General features: G+C 38.3%; 1 protein-coding gene across 7 annotated transcripts in view; it reads right to left on the bottom strand.

Annotated features, from left to right (window-relative positions):
* DCAF6 (DDB1 and CUL4 associated factor 6) overlaps positions 1-26,735 on the bottom strand; it is an 82,143-nt gene that overhangs the window by 13,649 nt on the left and 41,759 nt on the right. For 2 of the 7 annotated variants that reach the window (XM_023763249.1, XM_023763254.1), the window contains 5 exons: positions 26,040-26,195; positions 18,698-18,757; positions 7,165-7,282; positions 2,594-2,709; positions 664-750 (listed from right to left, as the gene is read on the bottom strand). In XM_023763249.1, the coding sequence (XP_023619017.1) occupies positions 664-750; positions 2,594-2,709; positions 7,165-7,282; positions 18,698-18,757; positions 26,040-26,195 (537 nt within the window). The remainder of the gene's footprint in view (positions 1-663; positions 751-2,593; positions 2,710-7,164; positions 7,283-18,697; positions 18,758-26,039; positions 26,196-26,735) is intronic. The other 5 variants (XM_023763251.1, XM_023763252.1, XM_023763250.1 and 2 more) reach the window with 4 other exon arrangements.

The following is a 26,735-nucleotide window of genomic DNA, read 5'->3' as shown; positions in this document are numbered from 1 at the left end:
ATCTCGTTCACTATGACGCGCACTGACCACCAGGGGGCAGTTGCTCAACACAGGACCTGACCCCTGGTGGTCAGTGTGCTCCCACAGCGGGAGTGCCACTCAGCTGACTGACCGGTGCCAGACACCTGGCTCACAGCTGGTGAGTGCAGCTGTGGCAGCTCAAGCCTCTCCCACAGACACTCCCTGTGCCCGCCCCTCCCCCATCCGAACCAGGACCAGGATCGGACCGGCATCGGGACTGACTGGGCGCAAACCTGTGGCCACTTCTCAGTCATGGGCGTGCCAGTATCGCCCTAGGACGGGCACGTGGAGACCGCAGCGGAGCAGCGCAAGCCTACTGAGCGGCTGCAGTGGCAGGCACAGCGGGGCCGGATGAGCGGGAGCAGCACAGCGCCTGGCCGGGGCTCAGGCTCTGCCCCGGCCAGCTGCGGCTTCACGCACTATTACATCCTCGGGGGATATTGGACTGTCGGTTTTGGCCCGATCCAGCAGGCCACGCTGAGGGATCCCTGCACCGGGCCTCTAGTTATATTATAATTACTTTCTAATAGAAACTAAAATATTCCCTAAATGGAGAGGAAAATTCCACAACACATCTATTTGGAAATTACTTCTGACTCTAGGAGACTAACACTTGAAGCAACTAGAGAGAAGACAGCTCACCTGTGTCTACTTGGCTCTGAACTGTGCTTTCTGCAGATGCACCTTCCTGGGACGTGTTCACATCCTCTGAGGATTCTTCAGGAGCTTCTGGGAAATAAACCAAATGATCATTAAATCCACATTGTTTTTTGGGATTTTTTTTAATCCTCACCTGAGGATATTTTTTTTCATTGATTTTTCAGAGGAAGAGTGAAAGGGAGGGAGGAGGGAGGGATAGAGAAAGAAAGACATTGACATGAGAGAAAGACATCGATTAGTTGCCTCCCACATGCACCCTGACTGGGGCTGGGATCAAACCTGCAATCAAGGTATGTGCCCTTGACTGGGAATCAAACCCATGACCATTTTGTGTGTAGGCTGATGCTCTAACCACTGAACCAAACCGGCCAGGGCCCAACCTGTTTTTAGGAAAATAAGTTCCAACTTAATACTCCAGCTCTCTTATGTATAAGTAGTTCTTAACCCTTTGGGGGCCAAGGAAACTTTAGATACTCAGATGAACTTCCCCTCAGTATGACACAAATACAGACATGCACAAATACAAACACCCTCAAGGAGTGGTGCCCAGCTGTGCCCTCAGCCTCTTCCAGAGGTGCTGGACCTTTGGGAACTAACTCTATGTGAGAATATCTGGTGACAATGATGCCTCACAGCCGAGATGACCTGATCTTGCTTGTTTCTAATCGTCACAAAAGCTAAACTTAATACAGAGTATTTTTCAGCCCCTCAAACATTTAGCATAACCTGAACTATCTTGAACCAATAGTGCAGTTGAGCCTACTTTAAATTCTGTTTTGCCCATTAAAAACACTTACGGATCTCTTTTTTATTTCTAACTGGACATCTGCTTACCTAACTGGACAGTTGTCTTACATATATTTAATTCTTGTAAATTCTGTTGCACTAAAATATCTGTTCACTTCTTAAGAAACAGAATGCATTTATTCCTTCATTCATCAAATATTTATTGAGAATCGACTGTTTCAAGCTCTTTGCTGGACTCTTTCATATAAGCCTGCAAATTGTCCCCTCGGACGGTCGTTTGGGAGTTCAACCGCTTGCTATGACGTGCACTGACTACCAGGGGGTGGCGCGGAACACGGCAGGCATCATCAACGTGGCGCTGGCAGCGGGCAACAGTGGAGGCACTGCCGGCCTTGATGGTGGAGCAGGTGAGCGGGTGGTGCCAGGTCAAGGCGGGTGTGAGCGGGGGCCCAATCGCCTCACAGATGGCGACCAGGGGGGGCAGCGGGGGGGCCGGCCCCGATTGATCGCCCCGCCGGCGGGCGGTGGAGCAGGTAAGGGGGCGGTGCCAGGCCAAGGCAGGGTGCCAGGCGGGGCTGCAGGGCTGTGAGCGGGAGCTGGGGCTGCAAGGGTGGGGGCACGAGCTGGGGCCCAATCTCCGCAGGCCACCCTGAGGGACCCCACCCGTGCATGAATTCGTGCACTGGGCCTCTAGTATTACATAAAAATATTCTAGGAAAGTGTTCTGAAAAAGTCCCTAAATGGCACTTCCTGTATGAAACAAGATTCACTGATAACTCGTTTAGATCATATTCCTTCTTTCTTTTCCTTCATAAAACACATACACACTGAAAAAAATCAAGTCAGATACTCTGAATTCCAATGCTTGGTATAAAAACAGCAGGTGATCCAAACTGACACTGACAGTGCACACACTGTCAGGGCGGTGACCACGTTTCCTGGCCATTTGTCCACAGAGGGAAACGGTTGCACTGTGATGCCCCATGTGAAATACTGACAGTCCCTTCTTGGTGAACCTGTCACCTATTTATCAACAGTAAGAGCTAGACTAGAGGAAAAAGTAATTCATTAAAAACAGGAAACCAAGGGCACCATTGAGGGATCAGAAAAATGGGTGGACGTCCATCATTGGGGATTGTGATGACAAAGCACGGCCACGGCTTACCTGTCTCGCTATCTCCTGCTGGAGGCGGCTCCGAGCTCTGTGGGACCAGGGACTCCTCCTGACCCTCCGGTTTGCTGTGGGTCCCATTCCCTCTAGAACTGGAGGATGTACTGCTCCTGTCATCAAAACAAAGCAAGTGGTCCCACCAGTAAGTTAATAATAAACAAAAATTCAGGATCAAATAAAATGTAGGGTGTATTATTTTAATAGTACTTAGAAAATATCACTTTTGATAATCAAGGTGACTACTCTAACCTACTTATCTTAAAAAGGAGACCTAGAAATACAAAAGGACCGCTTCCACATTGTTTTAATGCTTCTATGATGATCAGCTTCACATTTCTACCCAGCTCTCTCTTGAATTTTATAACTTAATTACATTGTCTCCCTTCTTATCCTCACTCAGGATGGTTCACCCTAATCCTTACCGATTCTACAGATTTTGATCATATGCCCGATTAGACTTTGTTGTTCTAGCCTACTTTTTATTTTTTTTCCGTAGGCTACTTTTAAATTAATACTTTAAAAAGGCCTAGACATTTCTTTGGTCTTTGCACTGCCCTCTGCAGACCACTTCCAGTTTGGACTGTTGTTAATATGGCAGGTGACTGGGCACCAGTTTGTAGAAGCCCAAGACGTTTTCTGGGTTAGTTTTACTACCCACCTGATGATGGCCATAATTCTGTTAGCAATTTTGGTGAGAGCAGAATGCTAGACCAATTTAAATAAACAACTTCAATGAATTTCTGTGACGACCAGTCATGGCATCACATATTATAGGGAGGGAAATGAAGTGGGAAAGAAAATAGAGGAAAATGTATCTGACTCCGATTAAAATTAAATTAACAGAAATGCGACAATTTCTCAAATTTAGAATAAATGTGAACAAGGAAATGAAACTTAAGAGTTACGATAACTTAAAAACCATTAATTATAGACAAGTAGCAGTGACTCAGTAAACAATACAAATTATCATGAAATTTTTGGCCAAGATTTTATAAAAAATGCTTTCAGGCTAATTTATTTTATAAAAAATGCTTTTAGGCAAAAGTCAATTTATTTTTTTTAAAAAGGCATCCATGTATAATATGGAATTAAAAAAAAAAAAAGAATGTGTATCCATCTGGGTAAATTCCCAGAGAAAAATGTCAGAAAAAACAGGCAGTGGCATAAGTGTCATTTCAGAAGCATTATTGTCAGTGATTCTTTTGTGTTTTTCTGTAAATTCTGAATTCTTTTTTGCAATTAATATGTATTTCTTTTTAACCAGAAAAAAGTATATAGTCACTTGGGTAAAGAGAAACTAACGTTGTATTTCACTGAGAAAACTATGACACAGGCATAAATAAAATGCTCATGTATAATAGTTATGATGATTAAAACATCATGGCACTGATGTAGGAATTGAGAGCCATTAGTGGAAAAGACAAAGTAACCAAGTAAGTAAATTTAGCATATGTTAATATGGCATTTTAAATCACAGAGAAATGAAGAGATTGCTCAATAAATGGGACTGGGACAAAGGAACAACCATGTGGAAAAATTAAGCTATAGCTCTATAGCACACTTTATGGAGAAATAAGTTATCGAAGGGCTAAACATATAATTTTTGATATAAAATCACAGAAATTAAGAGGAAAACAAGAAAGCTTTCTCCCTAATCCTGGGAAGGACAGGCTTTTCTAGGCATGCGCTCACAGGCTGTAACCGAGAGCAAAACCACCATAAAAAACTGTGACACAACCAACTGGGGGAAATATCTGCAACAAAGGAAAGTCAATGGTATCACCCCACTTACTCCTGTAAGAAATAAACACCTTTTATAATTCAAGAAGAAAAAGACAAATACCTCACAAGGAAACTGCCAAGAATCTGAAAGGCAGTTTACAAAAGATGGTACTTGAGCTAAGGATTCTTTAGGGCTCATCAATGTGCTGAGTGCTATGGACTTTTTCTGCGTGGTCTCACTAACTCTACAAGCACCTCTGAAGTGGGTTCTACTAAATATGCCCATTTTCAGGTGAGAAAACTGGAGTCCAAGCTCTTAGTCCATGGGCTCTACTGCCTCATTTGTCTTCAAAGAAACTAAACTAAGAGTAGGACGCTGTGTGGCAGAGATGAAAAAGACTGCATCCTTTCTTGAATTTTTTTTTATAATGAATATTGAATACTCGCATAATCAGAAAAAAGCTAACTACTTCTTTGATAAAGAAATAAGAAACTGGTGAGTAAGAGAATATAATTCACGGTCAGTTTTTAGAGATGAAAAAGTTCAAAAGAAGAGGGACTGAACCTTTTTTTCTTAAAAAAAAAAAAAGTGCTCAGATGAGATTCTTTATAAGAAACCAGCCCTTCTGTCCAGAATCATGAGAATAGAAAAGACAAACAGAGTAAGGATGATAATCTTCTGTGATCTTAAATTATATATTAAGAGAAAGGGCCAGAGATATCCTAATTTTAAAAAGCAGAGGTCAAACGCTAGGGCTCATAAAAAAATTCTATTGACTGCACCTTCAAATACATATCCAGAATCCAGTCTCCTCTTACTGCCTCCCCTGTGCCATCTGCCCAAGACACCAGTGCCTCTCACCTTGCTAGTGCCACAGCCTGTTCTCTGATCTCCCATCTCTACCGATGGCCTCTGTCTACACAGCAACCAGATACCCTCTATCTTTCAAATGTCCTCCTCACTTACTTGGCTGACCTTTTCTGCCACTGCTCTCTCCTTTGGTCACTCCACTCTGGCTACACATCTAAGCTTCTCTTACAGATCCTTACACATAGTAGGTCTGCTCCTGCAGAGCCTTGTGCTGGCTTTCTCTCTGCTCGTCCCCAAGCTGTGCACAGCTCACTCCTCATCCTCCCAATGATGCTGTCCACCCTGTCAACCACCCTCATCTGCTCTCTTTTCTTCCAGAGCACTTAGTACTCTAATGTATTATACAATTCACTTATTTATTATGTATATTGTCTGTCTCCTCCACCTAGAATGTGAGTTCCTACAGGACAAAGGTTTTTTCCCCCCTATTTTTTTCACTGATGCACTCCCCATGTCTATAATAGTGTCTGGAACATAGAAAGTATTCTATAATATTTGAATATACTACTTAATCAAAGATTTTAATGTAAAGTACATACACACATAAACACAAATAGAAGCCAGTGAATTGGAATACATAAATATTAATATTATCATATGAACATATAATTAATTATATATTAATAAATATATAACTATATTATATATTATTTATGCATATTATATATACTAACATATGTAACATAATAATTATATGGATATGTGATTAAGTATGTTAATATATTAATTATGTCAAATAATTAATATATTGGTTATTAAATGATTAATATAATTACTATATATATGTAGTTATGTTAATACATAACTAATGGTATATTAGGAAAGATCAAGTTACTTTTATATTAATCAATATTAAATAGCAATAGTAATAAATCTAAATAAAAATGTTGGAGGCACTCTGAAACAGAAGGCCATGAGACAGTGGGAAAGAATATAAGAAGGCTACATAACTGATTTTTTTTAAAGAGTAAGATTTAACTAGGTTAATGGGAATAAACATAATCAGAAATATCATTAAAGAGAACCTATACAACCATTAAATAAATATAAAGCTCAACCTTACTAGTAATCAATTAAATAGAAACAAATGTTATTTTAAAATCAAATATACAAGTTAAAAATAAATGAATATACTGAACATTGGTCCAGAGACAGCAAAATGTGTACTTTCATATGCTGCTAGTAAAACAGAATGATACAAGATTCTTTTGAAAGTAATTTGGCAATATCTTTGACCTATATATAGTTTATTTCTGGAAACATATCTCAAATCAGTATTCTTAAAGGCAGGAAAAAAGCCTGTAAACAAAGATATTCATTATAGTCTTATTTAGTTAAATAAAAAGAGGATAAACAAATTCACTGCCCAATTAAAGAGAAATGATTAAGTGCACTGTAGTACATCTATTTGATGGGCTATATACAGGTAATAAAATAACATTTATGAAAGCTAAGTAGTAACGTGAATATTTATTATACAGTTAAGTCAAATAAATGCAGGGGAGAATTGAGTACATTCAACACGATTAAAATTATGACTTAAAACTCAAAACAAAAATCATACACACACACACACATACAAACACACACACACACACACACACACACACACACACACACACAGGACCAAGACTACAAAAAGCTCCAAAATGCTAGGTTTATTATTTTTACACAAATGGTCTATAGGTGATTAATTCTTTTTATCTTTGGCATTTTCTATCAAAAGGAATATCCCAGAACTAGCAACATCAGCATCACCTGGGAAGTTTCTAGAAATGCAAATTCTCGGATCCCTCCTCATTCTGAATAAACTCCGAGTAGGGCCCAGTCCTCTGTTTTAACGAGCTCTCCAAGTGATTCTGAAGCACACATTATAGCAAAGCAAGGCACAAAGATGATGAAGTGCTGCAAATAATATCTAACAAAATCCTACAAAATGGCTAAGAACATCTTTACAAAAATATGAACTTACCATTCATCTGTAAAGTTCAGTTTTATTGTGCTTGTAGTTGTTCCTTCTGTGCTGTAGTGCAAACTTAAAACTGGTTCACCTGTCCCTGGTTTGGGGCTCAGCTTTTCATTATTGTTATCTGAAAATTGTGTTTAAAACATTTGAAAAAGTCTCTGAAACCAATAAAAGATGACATTTCCTAAAATTTATAAAACTTAAATTAGGTTGTCCTCATCATAATTCTCACATCTGTTATGGTTCTAAGTTCAAGGGCAAGTGTCATAGAAACACTCATATTCCAAAGCCACACTGCATCCTGTTCTAGCCTTGTGTACATGACTCCCTTGGATTCAGATGGAAATCAGACACATTTGAGAACCACATTTCATCATTAGGGACTCAAAGAATATTAACATGCAATGACATACGTTATAAACTGGCACTTTTATTTAACAGAATGCTCACGATTTTCTACTTCAGTTGCTATAGCATCAATAGGAACTACCACGGGCTCCTTCAGAAACAGTGAGAGGATGCAAGGGCTCCAAAAGGAAATTCTTTCAAATTCATAGACATAATCTGGGGGAGGAGGGAGAAAATCTCCGGTGCTTTGTAATCTTCTAAAACTCTCTGTTATTAGAACATATGTTTTGGTATTTCATCTCCTCCTCCTGGCTATTTTGTAAGGAATTTGATCACTAAATTAGAGAAATGGGAATTTCCCCTTAAGAATCTATATGACATACTTCTATTACAAAGAACAAAATATTTATAAAATGGCAAATAAAATCAAGAAACCCTACAGAAATTGATATAGATCACTTCAAAGCCACCCTCCCAAGTATGGATATTCAAGTGCAAAATTAAATAGGGCTTTAAACTTTTTCCTTTTTATGATGAATAGCAGCTTAGGGGAGCATTAAAATACATAGGGAATACAAATTGCTATGTAATCAAACATGTACCATTTCTGCCAGTGCCTGCGGAAAGAAAACTCTTCTGTGATATAACTGTTTTCTTGATACCAGTTCGAGGAGTGATATAACAGTATAAAAATAAGCTTTGTCTTGTAAGATAACAACAAAAACAGTAACAACTTAACAAAACCCAAACTACTTAGGCTCTGTGGTCCTGAGGTCCACTTTATAATAAAGGACTTCTGTCTTTTCGAATTCTGCTGGAAAACACTAGCACACTTAAGAGAGAATCTCAGAGACTCTCTGTCTAGCTTTCATAATGAGAGAGAACAAGTCACAAGCCTTCTAAACAGAAGCGGAGGAAGGAAAGAGATTCTCTCCAAGAGCTGAGAAATCAAGCTGATAACACTATCTTTACCTTTGTCTCATGAGAAGTCCTCTCTGATAACATCAATTACTATTTGAAAATTAACGTGTAAATGAATTCTAAAGCTCAGTGGATAGAGCGTCGGCCTGCGGACTGAAGGGTTCCAGGTTCGATTCCGGTCAAGGGCATGTACCTGGGTTGCGGGCACATCCCCAGTAGGGGATGTGCAGGAGGCAGCTGATCGATGTTTCTCTCTCATCGATGTTTCTGGCTCTCTATCTCTCTCCCTTCCTCTCTGTGAAAAATCAATAAAATATATTTAAAAAAAAAAAAAAAAAGAAAATTAACGTGTAAATGAATTCTAAAGCTGAATTCCCAAATGATAAAATCACTGTACTACTGGTGCTATGACTTCTGCCCTTGATACAAACAGCACTGGAAATAAATTAACAATCCCTTACAACGTCCAAAGATTCGTTATCACACTATTTTATAGGAGGTATTTTGCCAAATGACATTTTGATAAAATAATGAAGAGACCTTTAGCTTACATAAAATTACCAAGAATGGGACTTTTAAAACATCTCTCCTGCCCTTGACGATCTCTGAAAATTTTGATGTTTGTTAGTCACTTGTCCACACAGTTTTCCTTTACTCTCTAGTTCTGTTGCTGAAATTTTGGTCTCACTGCTGCCAAAGGCATGGTCTTCAGGCATCTGGAGTTGGTGAGGACAGCGAAAGACTACTCTCAGGAAAACTAAGCAGCAGAATGGGGCTGGTTCTTTCATTATCTCACAACATTTTATAAAGTGCTTTGCTGTTTATTTTCATCTTAAAGCAAAGAAGGAATAAAAAGAAAACCCATGCAGGTGTGAGAGAACTGCAGTACTAAATTTCCTAGATCCGCCTTGGGTAGGAAGCCTTGTGAAATTTAAATGCCACATCAAAGCTTTCCTGTAGAGTTAGAAGGAGTTTTAGATTCGCATGCTAGGACTACAGGAATATAGTAAGCAGAGAGCTATCAAGAGGTCAGAATGGTGCAAAAATACCTTCTTTACATAGACAGGACCCACCACCACCCAAAGCAAAAAGCTCTCCGAGATGGCCACTGTTAACTAAAACCTTCTTCCTGAGGGTATCTACTATAGAGTTACCCTCTACTCTCTCATGAACATAATCTATATACTGTAAGTCATGTCAAACACAGTAGTACTCATTTAATTTATAAAATGACTACAGTTGACGTACGTTGTTGGAAACTCAGCAGTCTGTGTAAAATTGTCCCCTCACTATCTAGGCAGAATGCACTCCTCTGTCAGCTACAAAACTTCAGACCCCCGAATCCAGGCATCTCCCTGTAGACCGCACGTAGTCAGGGTGTCTCTGGGCCAAAACACTATGCAGCACAGAACCCAGTTTCTCCAAGCGAGGTATGAGTGGGAGGGTCTCTCCGAGGCCCTTGCCTGTTCCATCCTTCTCGTCCCAGTTCAATGCTCCTCAGCTTGATCATTACAATCTATCAGGTTGAGTTTTCTCAGAAATAGAGTTCCCTGGCTTACTAGTAAATTCATTCATAATTTTTTTCTGATAAAGTGCATATTTTAAGCTACAAATGTCTAAGAAAAATCTGCTTTAAAGAACAGAAAAATCACATTTGTTTTATATCTACTGTATTTGAAAAAAATATTTATAACCATTTTAGTTTTCCCTAATTTTCTCTATTTGTTAGAAGTTGGATCAGCACATTCTAAAAACGTTAATACTGAAAGCCTTGCTTACATAATGCAGATATATACTACTTAAGACTTCTGCTAAACAGGTAGAGATTTAATTTAAGAGACATAAGGTTAGAGCTTCACCTCAACACACAAACGACACTATACAAGGCACCATCATGACAGTAAGTAAACACACTGACTACTCATGTCTCAGGAAAAAGATGTATTCTTTTTTCAACCTTTGTAGCACCTGTCACCATCTCCACTTTCCAGGTGATAAAACTTTTCTCCAGTTACCTAGTTTCCTGCAATATGAAGTTCCTACTTACTAAACTGACGTGGAAATAGCTTGACTACAAAGTAGAAGATAGGAGTGCTTGAATAAATAACTATTTTGATGCAGAAATATCAACTGTTACTGCTGTTATTCCTCAGAGGGCTGTGTAACCCATTAATTCAGCAACACTACTATAACTGAGCAACGTCCTGGTAGCCATGCTGTGACTCTGGCGCCGGAGCACTGGACAACTGAAGCATCTTCCTCCGGGACACTTAGAGACCTCACTGTTTCTTACTCCTCTAAAGACACCAGAGGAGAATAAGTAACTAGAGTGCACTCAGCACAAAGGCAGTGCAGTGGGGAAGTCACTTTGACCTTGTCCGACACTGCTAAGTCTTCAGGAGCCATTCTATATTGCTTAGTGACTACAGTTATGAAAAACAACCTATGACGTTAGTAGCTCAGCATGCTCTCAATCAAGGCAAATGACACCTAATTAAAATACAGTGGGGCCTTGACTTACAAGTGTCCCGACTAATGAGTTTTTTGAGATACCAGCTGTCTCTCGGCCAATTTTTTGCATTGAGTTGATAGAGTAATTTGAGTTAACGAGCTCCTTAACAAGCTCCTTAACGAGCTCGGTCTCGGAACGAATTAAACTCGTAAGTCAAGGCCCCACTGTACATGCTTCAGAAGCACAATAATCCTATATAATAAAAGGTTAATATGCAAATTGACCAAACAGCAGAATGACCAGTCACTATGACACGCACTGACCACCAGGGGGCAGATGCTCAACACAGGAGCTGCCCCCTGGTGGTCAGTGCACTCCCACAGGGGGAGCGCTGTTCAGCAAGAAGCCGGGCTCACAGCTGGCAAGCGCAGCAGCGGTGGCGGGAGCCTCTCCTGCCTCCGTGGCAGTCAGACATCCCCGAGGGCTCCTGGACTGCGAGATGGCGCAGGCCAGGCTGAGTGACCCCCACCCCCCATGTGCATGAATTCCATGCACTGGGCCTCTAGTAACCACATAAAAATCAAGACAATGTATGTCCTGGAAAGACTTCATTTTTCAGGGTTAGAGGTGAATAGTCAATATCATAAGATTCTTGACAAATTTAAAGATCTCTTCCAGAAATGGTACAAAAGCCCTTTTGTCAGGCGAATGCATTGGCTCAGAAAGAAATTTCAATATGGGCTGGAATATAATTTGAAAGCAACTTATTTCAACTTATAATTGTTTAATTAGGTATCTTCCAAGCCTTTCACAAAAGAACCACAAATTAACTTTTTTTGGTAATGCATGTTTTCAAACCATTTAATCTGTGCATTTCTACTATGAGATTATATTCACTTGTGGTTCTAAACACACATGCTCAAAGACATACCAAAAAAATTAAGTGTGCTAACAGTAGTACACAATATACTATTTAGAAACTAGGTTTGTATATCCTGTTTATTCTACATCCTAAATATTTCTTCAATCGCTTCACCTCTCTCCTACTTTACTTCTATCATCGGGTCAGAATCTATTACCAGGAGGACCTCCTACGTGAGTTAGTCTCTAGACAATTCTCCCTACTTGTGTGGAACAAACCAGACCAGGCTACACTCCATAATACACACCCTCCATTAGCTTCCTGATGTTCTTAATATAAAATCCGAAACCTGAAAATGTCCAAAAGATCCTTCCCCATCTGGGTCCTCCCCCTCTCTTGATACCATGGCAAGCTCCGACCACACCGGTTGCTTCCAGTCATCAAATGTGGTTATCGGTTATCTCAGGCCCTGCCCATGCTGTCCCTGCTCCCTTCACCTGACTTAGCCTGACCCTCTCTCAGGACTCAGCTGCTAGGCCCCTACCAGAAGACTCTTTCTTACTTGTTCCCCACTGAACTCTGCTATTTTCTCTTTATGACACTCATCACACTTACATTTATTTACTCATCATCTGTCTTAATGATCACAGATGATGAGCAAAGCACAGTCGTAATGATTACAGATGCTGGAGCCAAGCTGTCTGGGTCTAAATCACATCCCTAACACTTAGACCCATTTCCTGTGTGTGACCTTAGGCACACTTAGACTAGTTTCTTAACCTCTTTTTGCTTTAGTTTCTTCATCTGGAAAATGGGGATAATAACACTCCCTACTGTATGAGGTTGTAGTGAGGATTAAGTAAAGTAACCATACAAAAATTTCTCAAAGTAATATTTGGCACAAAAAAATGCTATAGAAGTATCTATGTTGTTGTTATTATTACAGTTAATTGACTCTTATTGTTAATAATAGTGTTATTGTTAATCAACTCTATATTCCAAGCTCATGAAGCATTAGCTTTATTCACTCGTGCGTCCCAGTACTTGCCACGGGTAGACAGGCATTTAAATATCAGCTGAATTAATGAAATAGACATTTACAAACATGGCCCACCACTTATTGCACTTGTCTTTACATATTTCTTGGCATTTTGGTTTCTTCTCCAATAAGATGAAGGTAGTATTAGCATTTATCTCATTAAATGAGAACAAATGCGATAATGTATATAAAATTATGAACACATTCAAAAACTCAAAAAATGTCAGTTATTTTTATCACAGACAATTGAGTTAAAAACAATTTAACTGGAGATATGCTGACTTGGTTGGCAGGCAAGTGGAGCAATAAGCATGTGCAGGAAAACTAAACAGGGCTTAACTTCCAAGAGAACACACAGGGAGCCTGCTCTCTGAAAGTCCATGTCTCGCCACTTCATGTGACAAAAGACCTACATTAGGACCTGTTTTCGCCAAACAAATGAAATCCAAAGAGGGTTTTTGCTTTTATGAAGAGAGCCACTGGCATTTGTTTTGCATGAGCCATGACAGAGGCAGCGTGCACCTGAGCAGCAAGGGGCCCCATGGTCCCGGAACCACACTCGGAGCCACACTGGGCATCTCTGGCACCAAGCCGCCAGAGCTCTGCACTGTCTGTGGGCATCTGGGCTTTATCTCCATTGATTAGTGCTTCCCTGCTTTTACAATATGTTGGTGTTATTTTAGGTTTTATGTATTATTTGGTATGATTTGGTCTGGAAACGCTACAAAACTTTTCCATATTAATTAATGGTAATTGCATCTTCATTTTATGCCATTTCGGTTTACGAAGACTTCATAGGAACCTCTTCTTTCAGAGAGCGGGGACCTGTGTATCTCTACCTGGACGTACCAGACTTAGGAGCCAGGGAGAAGGGCCTGAGTTACTTCATTCTAAGCACCTAAGTGATGATTGGTTCTGAGGAATACAGAAAATCTAGAGTGAAGTCTGATTTTACTATTTTTCTCTACAATTTAAAATATAGTATCTATAGATAAATTCCAGTGTGATGAACACTGAACTTATATTTACCATTAACACAGCAGGCTTCAATTATTAGATATTTATTTAATGAAGATGAGAATTGTCAGAGTGAATCTAATGGCTAAAATATAATTTGATGCAACCTTCTCAAGATGATATTGCTAAAATAAAATTTCAATTTGGTGACAGGACCAATTTTCCAATTTCCCAATCTACCTAATAAAACTAGTAAATCTGTTTCACTGGTCTCTGATCATTCAAGTTTCTTTCTGTAAGTAAATATTTATTAACATCAAAAGAAGTCTGGCCCAGCCAGCGTACTTCAGTGGTTGAGTGTCAACCTATGAACCAGGAGGTCACGGTTTGATTCCTGGTTAGGGCACATGCTTGGATTGTGGCTTGATCCCCAGTGTGGGGCACGCAGGAGACAGCCGATCAATGATTATCTCTTATCATTGATGTTTCTAACGCTCTCTCCCTCTCCCTTCCTCTCTGAAATCAGTAAAAGTATCTTTTTAAAAAAGAAGTCTGCTTATGTAAAATAGTACCTAGTGGATAGTTAACATTTATATTTTTAAGCCTGTGAATTAGCATTCGTATCTCTTTAAACCTGAAATAGAAAGTGTCTGCCTATAGGCTTAAATTGTACACTTCATAGCATCACTGACTTCCGCTGAGGGATAGTCACCGTGATGAATACAAAACCACCTGCTTTAGTCATGGCTGAAATGTAAAACTCAGGCAAGTTATTTTCCTATACCCTCTCAAAAGTTAAATGTGAAGATCACAGTTTTCTTTTGCTGCTGTTGTTGTTTTAATAGAACAAGGAGAAATTGCTGGCCTAAATATTTTTAAGAGGAAAAAATTGTTAGCTTTAATAATATAAATAGGCAAGATAAATAATGTCAGAAAAGGACTTTTTCCCATAGGCATAATTAGAGATATAATTAAATAAAAACTACTCATTAAGGCATACTATGCAAACTAAACAAAACACATAACAGATATCATTGTTACCAAATGAATTTTCTAATTAGCTCAGAAGGGCTGTCAGTGTGTGTACACACAACCCTAACTTCGGAGAATACTAGAATATATTTTACAACAGGATTGAAACAATCTGCATGTTGTACACTTATTTTCTTACCATTTTGTTTCTTAAAAAAGTATTTTGATAAAAGAAAATAAACTATGGAGAAAGTATGACTCTCAATATTTAGACTAAATATATTTTTGTTTCTAAAATGTACTTTTGTTAAAAACTCAAGATAAATAAGCAAAAACAGTAATTGCAAACAACCAGTTCAATAATGTTTTCATAATTAATGAAAGAAAAAGATTTTTTTTCAGTGAAGTAAGCCATTAAAATTTTAAAATTTTTCATTAATAACATTTTTATCCTTGGTAATAACTTCAAATAAAGAAATATATATATTACCATGGAAAATTAAATTAAAACATGTAAAAGCACCTGGGGTTAATAATCAATTAAAAATACATTAGTGTTTCTTTAAAAGTATGGCAATCTAAAATATGCTTAAACAACCATTAGTTAGAGATATATTCGGAAAGAAAACTTATTAAATCTACAACTTGTTCCATTCTACAGTTTTGAAACTCACCCCCCCCCCCCCGCAAATATTACATTTCCTCTATCTTTTCATTCCTAATTGAGCTTACTGAAAGAGTCACCTACAGACCAATGGCTCTACTTAAAAAAAAATCTTTCTCCTCAAACCACTGCTCTTGGCTCCATGCCACCACCTCACTGGAGCTGCAATGCCAAAGCATTGATAACCAGCCAACTGCCAACGCTGTGCTTCCCATGGCACCACTGACCAGATGCCCTTGACTTTGGAAATGGCACCCTTTCTGCCCCTCCTGTCTCTCTGATCACTCCTGCCCGTCTCCGAGCTAGATTCTTTCTCTGCTTGCTCCTGCTTAGACTCCTCTTTTCACTCACCTTCTTATCCTCAACAATCTCATCACTCCCACCTGGAAAGTGGCGATTCCTAGTTTTTATCTCCTCCTCAGACCTCTCTGGTGACGTCCAGAATCACATACCCATCCAACTGTCTATGAGATTGCTCCATGTGGAGATCCCAAGATACTTCAAACTCAACATATGGAGAAAATTGCGTGTCTCTTTTCCCTTATAAGGAGCTGCTCCCCTGAAATCTCTATCTTGGCTGATGGGATCACTATTTATCACCCTCTAAGACACCTGGATACCATTCCTTTTTTAACTAAGCCGGTCTCAAAGTCCCGTTAATTCTGTTTCTTAAATATTTAAGAAATCTGTCGATTCTCATTTCCCACTACCACTGCCTCTGACCGGATGCCTCACCGCCTCTCACCTGGACTGATGCAACAGCCTCTTGGTCTTGCTGTTGCCAATTTTACTCCCTTCTCATCAGTCGTTTAGAATGCTGCCAACATGATCTCTCTAGTACATGAATCTGGTCATGTTTCTCCCAAGCTGAAATAATTTCTATAGCAGTTCACTGCTTAAAGAATTAATTCATGTATTCACTCATCTAATAAATAACTCATTGTGAATGTGTAACAGATGTGGTGCTACACACTGAGTATATTATGAATAAAACAACATTTACAGAACATGCAGAAGCATGAAACAATCCCTAAAGTGTGTGATTACAAATGTTGACAAATGCAATGAAGAAAAATAGATCAAAGAGAAAGGGGAGAACGGACGGTCCTGTCAGTTTTGAGAAAGTGCTATCTAAGTGTGTTTTGCTAAGTGGCTGAAGGGAACGCATTTTTGGTAGAGGGGGAAAGAAGGAATCTGAGAGGGAAAGAAGCACTGAAAGCAGCTTATTTGGCAAGAGCTTATCGGGTGAGGAAGAGTAACCTAAGATAAGGCTGGGGAGACAAGGGCCAGGTCATGTAGGGGCTCTGTAAGGACTCAGGTTGCTTTGAAGGACATAGGAACCAATTACAAAGTGTGAGGCAGATGAATGACGTGATTAGATTTACCTTTTTACAAGTCCATTCTGGCTGTTGGGAGAGAACAGACTGTAGCCTGAGGGTCACCTGCATTAGTCCAGGTGAGAAAGACAGTGGGGGGAAGCTTAACTCTTACAGCAAAAGTTATCTGCAGGTAGTATAAGCCTGGGATGTGGAAGTCACAGTACTTTAAAGGATGTAAAAGGCATTTAAAGGCCCAAGATTTAATTACTTGGCTCGACTGTCCATCATTGGCACATTTCTGCTCAGAGGACTTACTACAAAGTTGCACTGATGATTGTCTATCAGGGGTACAGCTTCTGGCAGACCTACTCAATATCTGACATTTCATACAACACCTCTACTTGTTTGACCAAAAGACATACATTGTCAACAACCCCCGAAACCTCTTGATTTCTGCCTCCAAAACAGTCTACCAAAGTAAATGGCATTGTCATTGATGCAAAAATCTGAGCATTGTCCTTTGTCTCTTTCCATCATATCCCATATCATATGTAAATTAAGTACCAACTTAAATTGAATATGATATTTAATATAATTCCATGGAAATTATTCCATGTGATTTTATAGACTATGAAGCTGGCTACAAACTCTCTGGTAGTAACATACTCTTCACATTCAGATATACTTACCAAAAAAATTACTTGATTAGAGAGCAGTTTTAAACAGTAGTAAAATATAAAATGTAATGCTACTATAATTGTATTTAACCTCAAAGTAATTATTCTTCATTGTTAATACCAGTACAATAAATATATAAAGTTAAAGTATGCTTAATTTCTTAGTTTTTAAATTAATTTACCAATTCATTTATTCATTCTCAAGAACTGAAAAACTGCGCGGCCAGCATGGCTCAGTGTTTGAGAGTCGATCTATGACCCAGGAGGTCAAGATTCGATTCCTGGTCAGGGAACATGCCCACAGGTTTGGGCTTGATCCCCAATTAATAATTCTCTCTCATCGATGTTTCTCTCTCTCTCTCTCTCTCTCTCTCTCTCTCTCTCTCTCTCTCCCCTTCCTCTCTGAAATCAATAAAAAGATATTTTTTTAAAAATAAAAATCAGAACAGAAGAAGCTGTAGCATAAAACCTACTTGTATAAACAATAATTTAAGATTAGAAGTACGGGAGTTTTCCAATTTGCTTTAAAATTAGTTTCTGAATATTTCTCCAAGGAGATAATTAAAATTAGATTTCCCATCAAATAGGTTCTTCAGCAATATTTCACTTTCCCAATACTGCTTATGAGTGAGGCATCCTGCATATGGAAACACTGAGCCAAGTAAGCTTACGGCTTTCGAGCTCAGTTTTTTATGTCTTTTTGAAAAATGTTTGTAACGACTATCTCATCAGGCTCTGCTCCAGGCTCTGAGGCTGACTCTGCACCTCTCCTGCTTCCAAAGTGCAGGCAGGAGGTAGAAGTCCTTTCCTTTCTGACTGTGGCTTTGGAGCCTCAGGACTGTAACTCAAAACTGTATTCCTTACAGTTACAGCTATCCAGAGCTTACCCACCAGAAAAGTGAGACATAAAGCCAAGTATCATGACTATAGCAATGTAGTAATATAGAGCACTACCATGTTTAAATAACCTTTTCTAAATTACCCACTAGGTAATATGCTAACCTCACATCCACAGTTCTACACAATTTTATGATAGATACCTAGAATAAAAAATGGATATACTTTATATCCATTATAGTACTGGTATAGGAAGAGAATTCAATTTGGCATAAAGGGCCAAAGGTAGAAATTAACATAGTTTACATAGAACATAATTTGTATAGGTCAAGAAGGCCCCTTGCACAGTACCACCTAGGGCAATTTAGCCCACAAATACTGACTCTTAAACCGTAATGGAAATGGAACACTCTGGAAAAGGAGAGAGGTTGGCCTATGCACTGCAATAGAACTATGGATGGCGGGCATAGCACATCTCCTGTTGCACGCACCCTGTTGCTCGTCAAGTGACATGGATCCGAGCTGTTTGTTAACCACAGAAGAAGGAGAATCTGAAACAAAAATGAGATTTCCACTTAAAAGTAAGCAGCAGACAACTGCACAGCAAGGTCATGATCATATCTAAGCTTAAGAAACAAATGACCAGGGTGGGGACAGAAGTAAGACTGCGGTGTGTTCCCCAGGCAGTGAGTAAGCAGGGCATGTGCTTAGGATATGTTATTCCAGGCAAGCAGGTAGCAACTCTGAGAATGAGCTGAGAAAGTACCCTTCTACTTTCATGCATATACCTTTAATCAAATTCACTCAGCGCAGGCAGAAGGGGCAAGGGAGATAAAACAGAAATGGCTAACTCTTCCACTAAACAGTAGACTTCTTGACCTTCTTAACCCCTTTGCCAGCTCCTTAAAGTGAGTTTATTCTGGATTGGAGGATTCAAGCATGAAATGAGGTGCTCACTACACTTTGCTAGATGTTGTTTGTTATACCCTGAGCTGAAAAGGAAGCTCAAGTGAAGATGTTAGACAAGAAAATGTTTATGAAAGAAATATTCAGTGAGGGCATTACCAATACAGAAATAGGTAACTTTAAAACTATGGGATGTATTGTGCATAGTACATCTGTACTCTGTAAAATCAGGCTTCTTTGGGTGCCTGGTGGGGAAAGAAAGACAGGCAAGAAGGCGGCTTAATGGTCTGGCTTCATGCTGTTCACTTTGGCTCCAAAAAGAACATTTTATTTTTTTCTTTGATACATTGAGTTTCTATGGAAGAATTTACTTTATAAATGAGCTCTACTGTTTGAAAAACACTGGTATAGAGGGGAGGCAGCATGATAAAATGGGAAGAGCAGTCGTCTGGAGTTAGTCATTTTTTATTCTATTCTGATTCTGATAATGAGCTCTGTGACATAGAACAAGTCACAACAATTTTAGGCCTAAGCTTCTCCTTTCCTCCTGGCCATCCTGGGGACCTGGTAACCTGGGGAATAGTGGGAGGTGGCTACTATTCCTGGCTTGGGTTCCAGTGTTCCAGGGGAGCTACAGGAAAAGGAAAAATATGGATAATAAGAACAGCTTTCCCCTAAATGTGAGAATGGTTCCCAGTTTCTAATCTCTTGAGCTCTAGTACTTAGCAAGTTCTGTTAAAAAAACAAAGATCTAGCATTGTGGCTGATCAATTCCCGTTCATGATGGCATCTGATGCCCCCTAAAGTAGATCTTCTGAGTTAAGAGTGTCCTTAACATGATAGCAGAGTTTTCCAATATATCCTGGATTCTCAGCAACTTTATATCACTTGACTATCTGTACATTTAAAAGTCTGAATCCTGCTGCTAGGACCACTTGTATCAACTTTAAATTGTCCACCTTCTGACATAATCGGTTTGCTCATACGTTTTTGTATTGCTAGATTTTGACAGAGCATGGCCACCATTTGAATAACAGCTTTACTTATCCTTACTTATCACCTCTTCATCAGAACATTCTGTTCAACAAATCTGTACCACACACACACAAAAGGAAGTAGGAATGACAGAACTTCAATCAGTTCCCTAACTCTTCATGCTTTCCTCTCCTTTACAAGACTGCTTCTCATTTATTCATTGCAGAGTTGGATACAATCCTATGTTGTTTTTGAAGAACAAATAAGTTGATTTTTACAGAAAAACAAAATTATATTCTTTGAAGAAAAACATAATAAAAATGAGAGTCAGTGAAATAAATATTGGAAAATCCTCCTAGAATGTCTCCTATGAAATATTTTTCATCCCTTTGGATTCAGTATACATTTTATTGTGCTCTCATTTCATGATGAAGATCCTTATAAACTCTCCAAGCAATCTTTTTACAAATCTTTAATTTTTCCATAAACTCATAGAACGTACAAATGTTATGAAGTGTGTCTTATTTAATTATTAAAATAAAATTTAGGAAGGAATAAATTTCTAAAAAAAAAAAACTTTGATAAAGGATCTAGAATGCTGTCATTTCCATAAAATTGTATATTTTCAAACTGTTAAAAGGATTTAGAATATGAACAAAGTTTATGTTAAGACAGATACTATTAAACTAAAAGGGCTTCCTTTTGGTCTCCCAGTCTGCCATGGATATTGCGTATATTCAGGGAGCTTTTGTTGTTCCTCCCATCTTGAAGACCAGCATTTAATAAGCAATCCTTCTTGTCCATTGCTTCCCTTCTATTTGTAATCCTAGTGCCCTGCAGCTGTTTTTGGAAGGATCATTTGCATATCATGTAAACATTTGATACCACTAGGTATTCATAAATACCATACTCATGACTTCTACTTAGAAATATTTCTAAAAAATAACTCAATAACCATCAGAATAGCTTATATTTCAAAAATCCACTTATTAGCTCAATGCTGCTTGCTTTAGTTTCCGTACTCTACTCCATCTCTCTGTGCGACACCTTCTGAAAGGCACCATCACAAAATAATTATCTAACCATATGATGCAGCAGTAATTTACTACAAAGCACAATATGGCCTGTCAGCTTATTGGAAGGGTCTAGACTAGAATGATATTATTATTTTTAAGGTCAAGATAAACTTTAAGCAAAAGCTCATTCAATAATAACTCAAGGTGTCTCATGCCAATTACTATATGTTTCTGAAAAGTTTGTGCTTTGGTCTTGAGAAAGTTCTTTAGCCCTTTGACGTCAGAATCTTCTCAACTATAGAAAAAAAATAATGAACTTAAGTCTGACAGGTAAATAACAGGGACTCTTCAGCCAGCCAGGCTCCCTGGGTTCAAATCTGGCTTTTCTCCTCAGTAGTACTGTAATGCTGGGCAAGTTATTTAACTCCTCTAAGTCTCAGTTTCCCCATCTGTAAAATGGACATGGTAGCTACCACACACTATTCTTGGAAGGTTTAATGAGATAATCCACGTAAACTACTTAGGTAGCTCACAGAAAAGGGTTAATTCATGGTATTATCACTTGCCTGTGTTTCAGAAACATAGTATTAAATGAAAACTGATGACAGGAAGCTGTTCTGAAAACTATGGAGCATAGCCTCATATGTAAAGTTCTAGGAAAATCATCACTGCTTTGCTTGGATTCTCATTCAAGGTCGTTATGGAGTGCTTGCAGGGCTAGGTCAATATTATATCAAATTTACTGTGGCCTATGCTATAAACACTAAAACGTGGATGGAGTGCATCCACCTGAGAAGCGCCACACGAGACTGTGATCACGGACACTGGGGATCTGGTGTTGGAAAGAGCCTGTTTGCCCAGGATGGGTAAGTGCTGATTTTTTCCAATATGGCTCAGTTTTGAAAAGCTTTTTTTGAAAATAATCACCAATGTTCTATACCCTTTGGGGGGGTATAAAAATTACGTTTTTCCAGTCAGCAAAACCGTGCCATAAAGTGAAAAAACAGTTCCTACCTGACCCTCTCTAGGCTGGCTCCCTGCTCCAGTGGGGCTCTGTGGTGGTCGGGCCAGTACCAGCAGACTCCACAGGGTGCTGTCACTCTGAGCAGGAGCCAGCAACCCATGACTTCAGGGGACCTGAAATGGAAAAAAAGAGCTGGGTTTAAAATCAGCCATATGCTGAAGGCCTTTGCCATAGCTGTTTGCGGCATTCGTCTGAGAAATATACATACAGCTCATTCAAAACCCCAGATGCTATCAGCCTTATGGGGCCCTGATAAAAGCATGTTTGAGGTAGTAAGTGAAACATACTATGATTAGGATAGTACATTATTATGTATACTATTCTAGTTAGGAGTATAAAAGCTTTTTTATACTATCTAACCCATCCTTATGCTATCTCTGTAAATTATGGCCAGTCACACTATCTAAATACAGCAATAATTGGGAAACTGAGGCATAAAGCAGCCAAATGACCTGCCCAAGGTCATCTAGTCACAGAGCCAGGGACAAGATCTCAGCCAAGTCTAATACTCAGGCAGTAATCTTATGAAGGAAAATTCATTTCTGTATGATTAAAAAAAAATCACTGAAAGGCTAGAAATGAGTTATGGTGTATTTCCAAAAAGTGTAGGAAAAATGCTGTTTTTAAAACACTAAATAAAGTAAAAATATATCCTGACTGAAAAATAAAATGTTTGAAAATTAGCCATGTAGACTTGTCATTTATAGGTGTCAAAATTCTTTAAGAGTAGTGATTTCAAAATGCACTTCAGGGAGCAGCAGTGACTTGGGGGAGGCATGAGGGGCAAACAGGTGAGTAACCTTCCTTATCTTCCTTTATGCTGAAATCACAACGGGGTCACTTGTATATTTTGTCTTAGAACTTCTATATGAGACTGGTACAAGGGTTCACAGTTGAAAAGAAAAAAAAGAGAGAGAGAAAAATCACTGTTTAAACATCTTTTAACATCTATCTTCCAGAGCTCATTTTAAACAGCAATTTTGAAACTGAAGGTGATACCATTTGGTGCCTTCGAATGATGTTTTAGTTTTTACTTGCCAAGAAATACTGGCAACTAAATAAATATATTCTATCTGGGATTATCATTAACTAGCGTGAGGCCCCATCCCATTAAAACGTAGATTATTTCTACCAAGTGATTTAATCCCACTCTCCTATAGAAATTAGGTACTGTAGATTCATCTTACACTTAGCCCTTCACAAAAGATTCTCATCAGTCCTATATTTTAAAAAGAGAATAAACTGTTTGCTAGACAATGTAATAATTCAGAAATTCTACAGTTGTGAAAATTGTTTGGTTTCCATATTATATTAATGTCTCCTTTGAGTATCTTATAGCGGTAAGATTTAAATAGGTGAGAAGACAATAGAAATATCATTTACTGACAGTTTTATCCCTCACTGATACTCTAAATATATCAAGGTATAATGAGAAAATACAGATTTTATATATGAGAATTGCATATTGCTTATTGTTAATAAGTTAAAATCTAGATACTTTCTCTACTGATAGAAGTATTTAGTAGTAACATCTAGCGTGAAGGAATGGACTACTTAATGCCCATAATATACATACAAAAAATTGTATTTAATCACTAAGTATAACAAAATGTTTTAATAATAGTTTTTCAAATAAAACCTATCTCCGTTTCATAAATTTCATTCCTATTCTTTATTTCTATAATTTATGTGTTCTATAATAAAGAATTTTGTATTTCCCCCCTCATATCAGAATTTAATAACTGAATAAAATATATAGATTTTATTAGTTGTCCTGTGAAATAAATGACAACCCATAGTTTAATGGTTCTTGTAATTACCAAACAGTATTCCTGTGACATGTGGAAAGAGCACTGTTGAGGAGCCCAGGGCATGTGCAGAGTAGACAAATGCTATGTCAAAAGCATTTGAAATAGATGAAGACCCCACCTTTAAGTGAGGGGAGCGGCACACCTGGAGTGGCAACACCAAGGGTCTCTGATACTGTGCATGTGGTCAGCCTCGGGGCCCAAGTACTTTGTTTAATAACAAAGAAAAGATAACACGTTTTTGAACTTCATAACTGAAAAGGTATCTACTCAGCTTCAGCTTCTTAAAATTCCCACAAATATACTGGTTACCAAACTAGATACTATTTACTAAAAATGATACTTAAGAGTTGGGAACATACCATCTAATTTCACAGAGACTATATAACCACCCTAAAGTTTTCTGATTCGAAAAAGAACCTACTTCCATTCAAATTGCTTTCCTGCTGCCCTAACCGGTTTGGCTCAGTGGATAGAGCGTCAGCCTGAGGACTCAAGGGTCCCAGGTTCGATTCCGGTGAAGGGCATGTACCTTGGTGGCAGGCACATCCCCAATAGGGGGTATGCAGGAGGCAGCTGATCTATGTTTCTCTCTCATCGATGTTTCTAGCTCTCTGTCCCTCACCCTTCCTCTCTGTAGAAAATCAATAAAATATATTAAAAAACAACAAAAAAAACAAAACAAATTCCTTTCCTGCTAATGTAGACAGCTTTGTTTTACACTCAAACTCACTTAAGTTTCCGTATTTTCCAGACACACACACACACACAGACATTTTGTCTTCTTGTTGGTTTCTATGTTGCCTATTTTTTACTTCTGAAATAATTTAGCTAAAGTCTTATACAAGCACAAAGTCATAGCAAATGTTTTATTAAATGCCATGATTGTAACCTAATCAAATTTTTTTGTTAGTTTCAAGTATAGGAAAAGATTCCTCTATAGTAAAAACAAAACAAATCAGAGACATCTTTGTGTGACTGCATCAAAAATCAGGTCCAGAATTTGTTCCAAACAGCACACCTATATTACAGTTATTTAAATCTGTTTTATTCCACCATGCCATTATATAATGTGCTTCTGTTATCAGAGTGCTTACTGGAACAAATAAACAGAGTAAAAGTTGTCCAATTCTACCAATACGCAAATTAACTCCAAGTAATTAAAGCAGAGTTCTCAAAGCAATTAATGCCCAAACTCACCAACCCTTATGGTAGTAAACTAAAGTATAATAATCTCTTAGTATGAGAATGCAGACACACTTTAGTTCCTAAGCAGAGATTTATGGAATCTAAGACAATACCTATAATATAGGATATGCAGTACCTGTGATCCATCTGGAAAGAGTTGACAAATTATTTTATGCTCTATCTTTCATCAATTCTCTCAACAAATGCTTACTGAGCACCAAAAGCTTTCTTGCCATAAAAGAACTGGGCCAGTAAAATACTCCAAGAAAAAGAGAGGTACAGATAATTACTATCTCAGAGTTTTAGAGCATCAGAACAGGAACATAAAACTGTGGAGTACATCTGCTGTCCTACATATCAGAAAGCTGATTATGTGTAGAAGAGATAAGTCAGTAGATATTGAAAATGTTCAAATAATTACAGAAGGGGATGACTGAGTCAGTATGCTAGTATGGCCAAACAATACTATAATTCTAAAATCCAGCATAACTACATTTATATGGGAATAGGAATACTGGTTAACTTTTAAAGCAAAAAAAAAAAAAAAGGAGCAGCTAGGAGTCATAAACATAGATACCATTTAAAGGTATAGGAAATTTCAATAGAAATATCAATGGAGGCTCAAAATTCAATAGATAATTATTAGAAAGTAGTTCATTGACTATAAAAGCAAAAAATATAGCCCCTCTCCAAATATAAATAAAACAATGCATTATTTTATATTCCCTTCTGGCAAATACTGCTGCCAATGTGTCTCTCTAGCTATGGGATGACCACCACCACCCTAGGCAAGAAAGAGGAGAAGCTGCAAGCGCATCAGCTTTTGTTTCCAAGGGGCAGGGAAGCGTCTTACTACACAGTAGCAGTGTTAAACACCAACTCCACCAGCTACTTAAGGACACTGTATGCTAATAACCTGCAGCATGAGGGTCTTGGGCGGGGCCCTCATGGGAAGCCTGACCGGAAGTGGAAGGCGCAGCCAGCTCCTGCTGCCTCTGCTGCTCAGCCTTCTTAAGCCTCAGTTGGTACAGCCGCTTACGGAGCAAAGCTATCTCAGGCCCCCTTAAAAATTCTGACACAGATAGGAAAAGAAAGGTGAAAAGATAGAAAATAGCAAGAATCTGATTATACATTAGATTATACAAGAAAATAGTAATCTGATTATACAAGAGAGAAGGATATAAATTAAATACATGTATCATGGAGGAATACTAAAAACAAATTACTCATATAAAAAGAAATTACCAGTCATTATGAGATAAAGTATACACTCTTATAAACCCTAATGCTTCTGTTTAACTTGATGATTTAGATACATATAGTTCTCTAAGAATATTTAATTAAACAGAATGAAAATAAAGTCCTCCAGGTTAAAACATTTTAAAACAAACATTCCTTTCCTCACTCCTCACTAATTTCATTTCTTTTTACAACAAAATGATATTAAGAAATGAAAAACTAAAAAGTATCAGTTATCTCATCTAATCTATATACAAATGCTACTAATTTTATTCAAATAATAATTAAAATCCAATTAAAATGATGAAAAAGTTAGACATTTGGAAACAATTCTTGGAATGTATTAGTGGCGAGCTCTTTAAAAAGTGAAAAT

This window comes from Myotis lucifugus, unplaced genomic scaffold, assembly GCF_000147115.1.
Source record: "Myotis lucifugus unplaced genomic scaffold, Myoluc2.0 scaffold_279, whole genome shotgun sequence".
Lineage (NCBI taxonomy): Eukaryota > Metazoa > Chordata > Mammalia > Chiroptera > Vespertilionidae > Myotis > Myotis lucifugus.
Note: the sequence above shows the minus strand (reverse complement) of the source record. Positions and strands in the feature narration are given on the sequence as shown.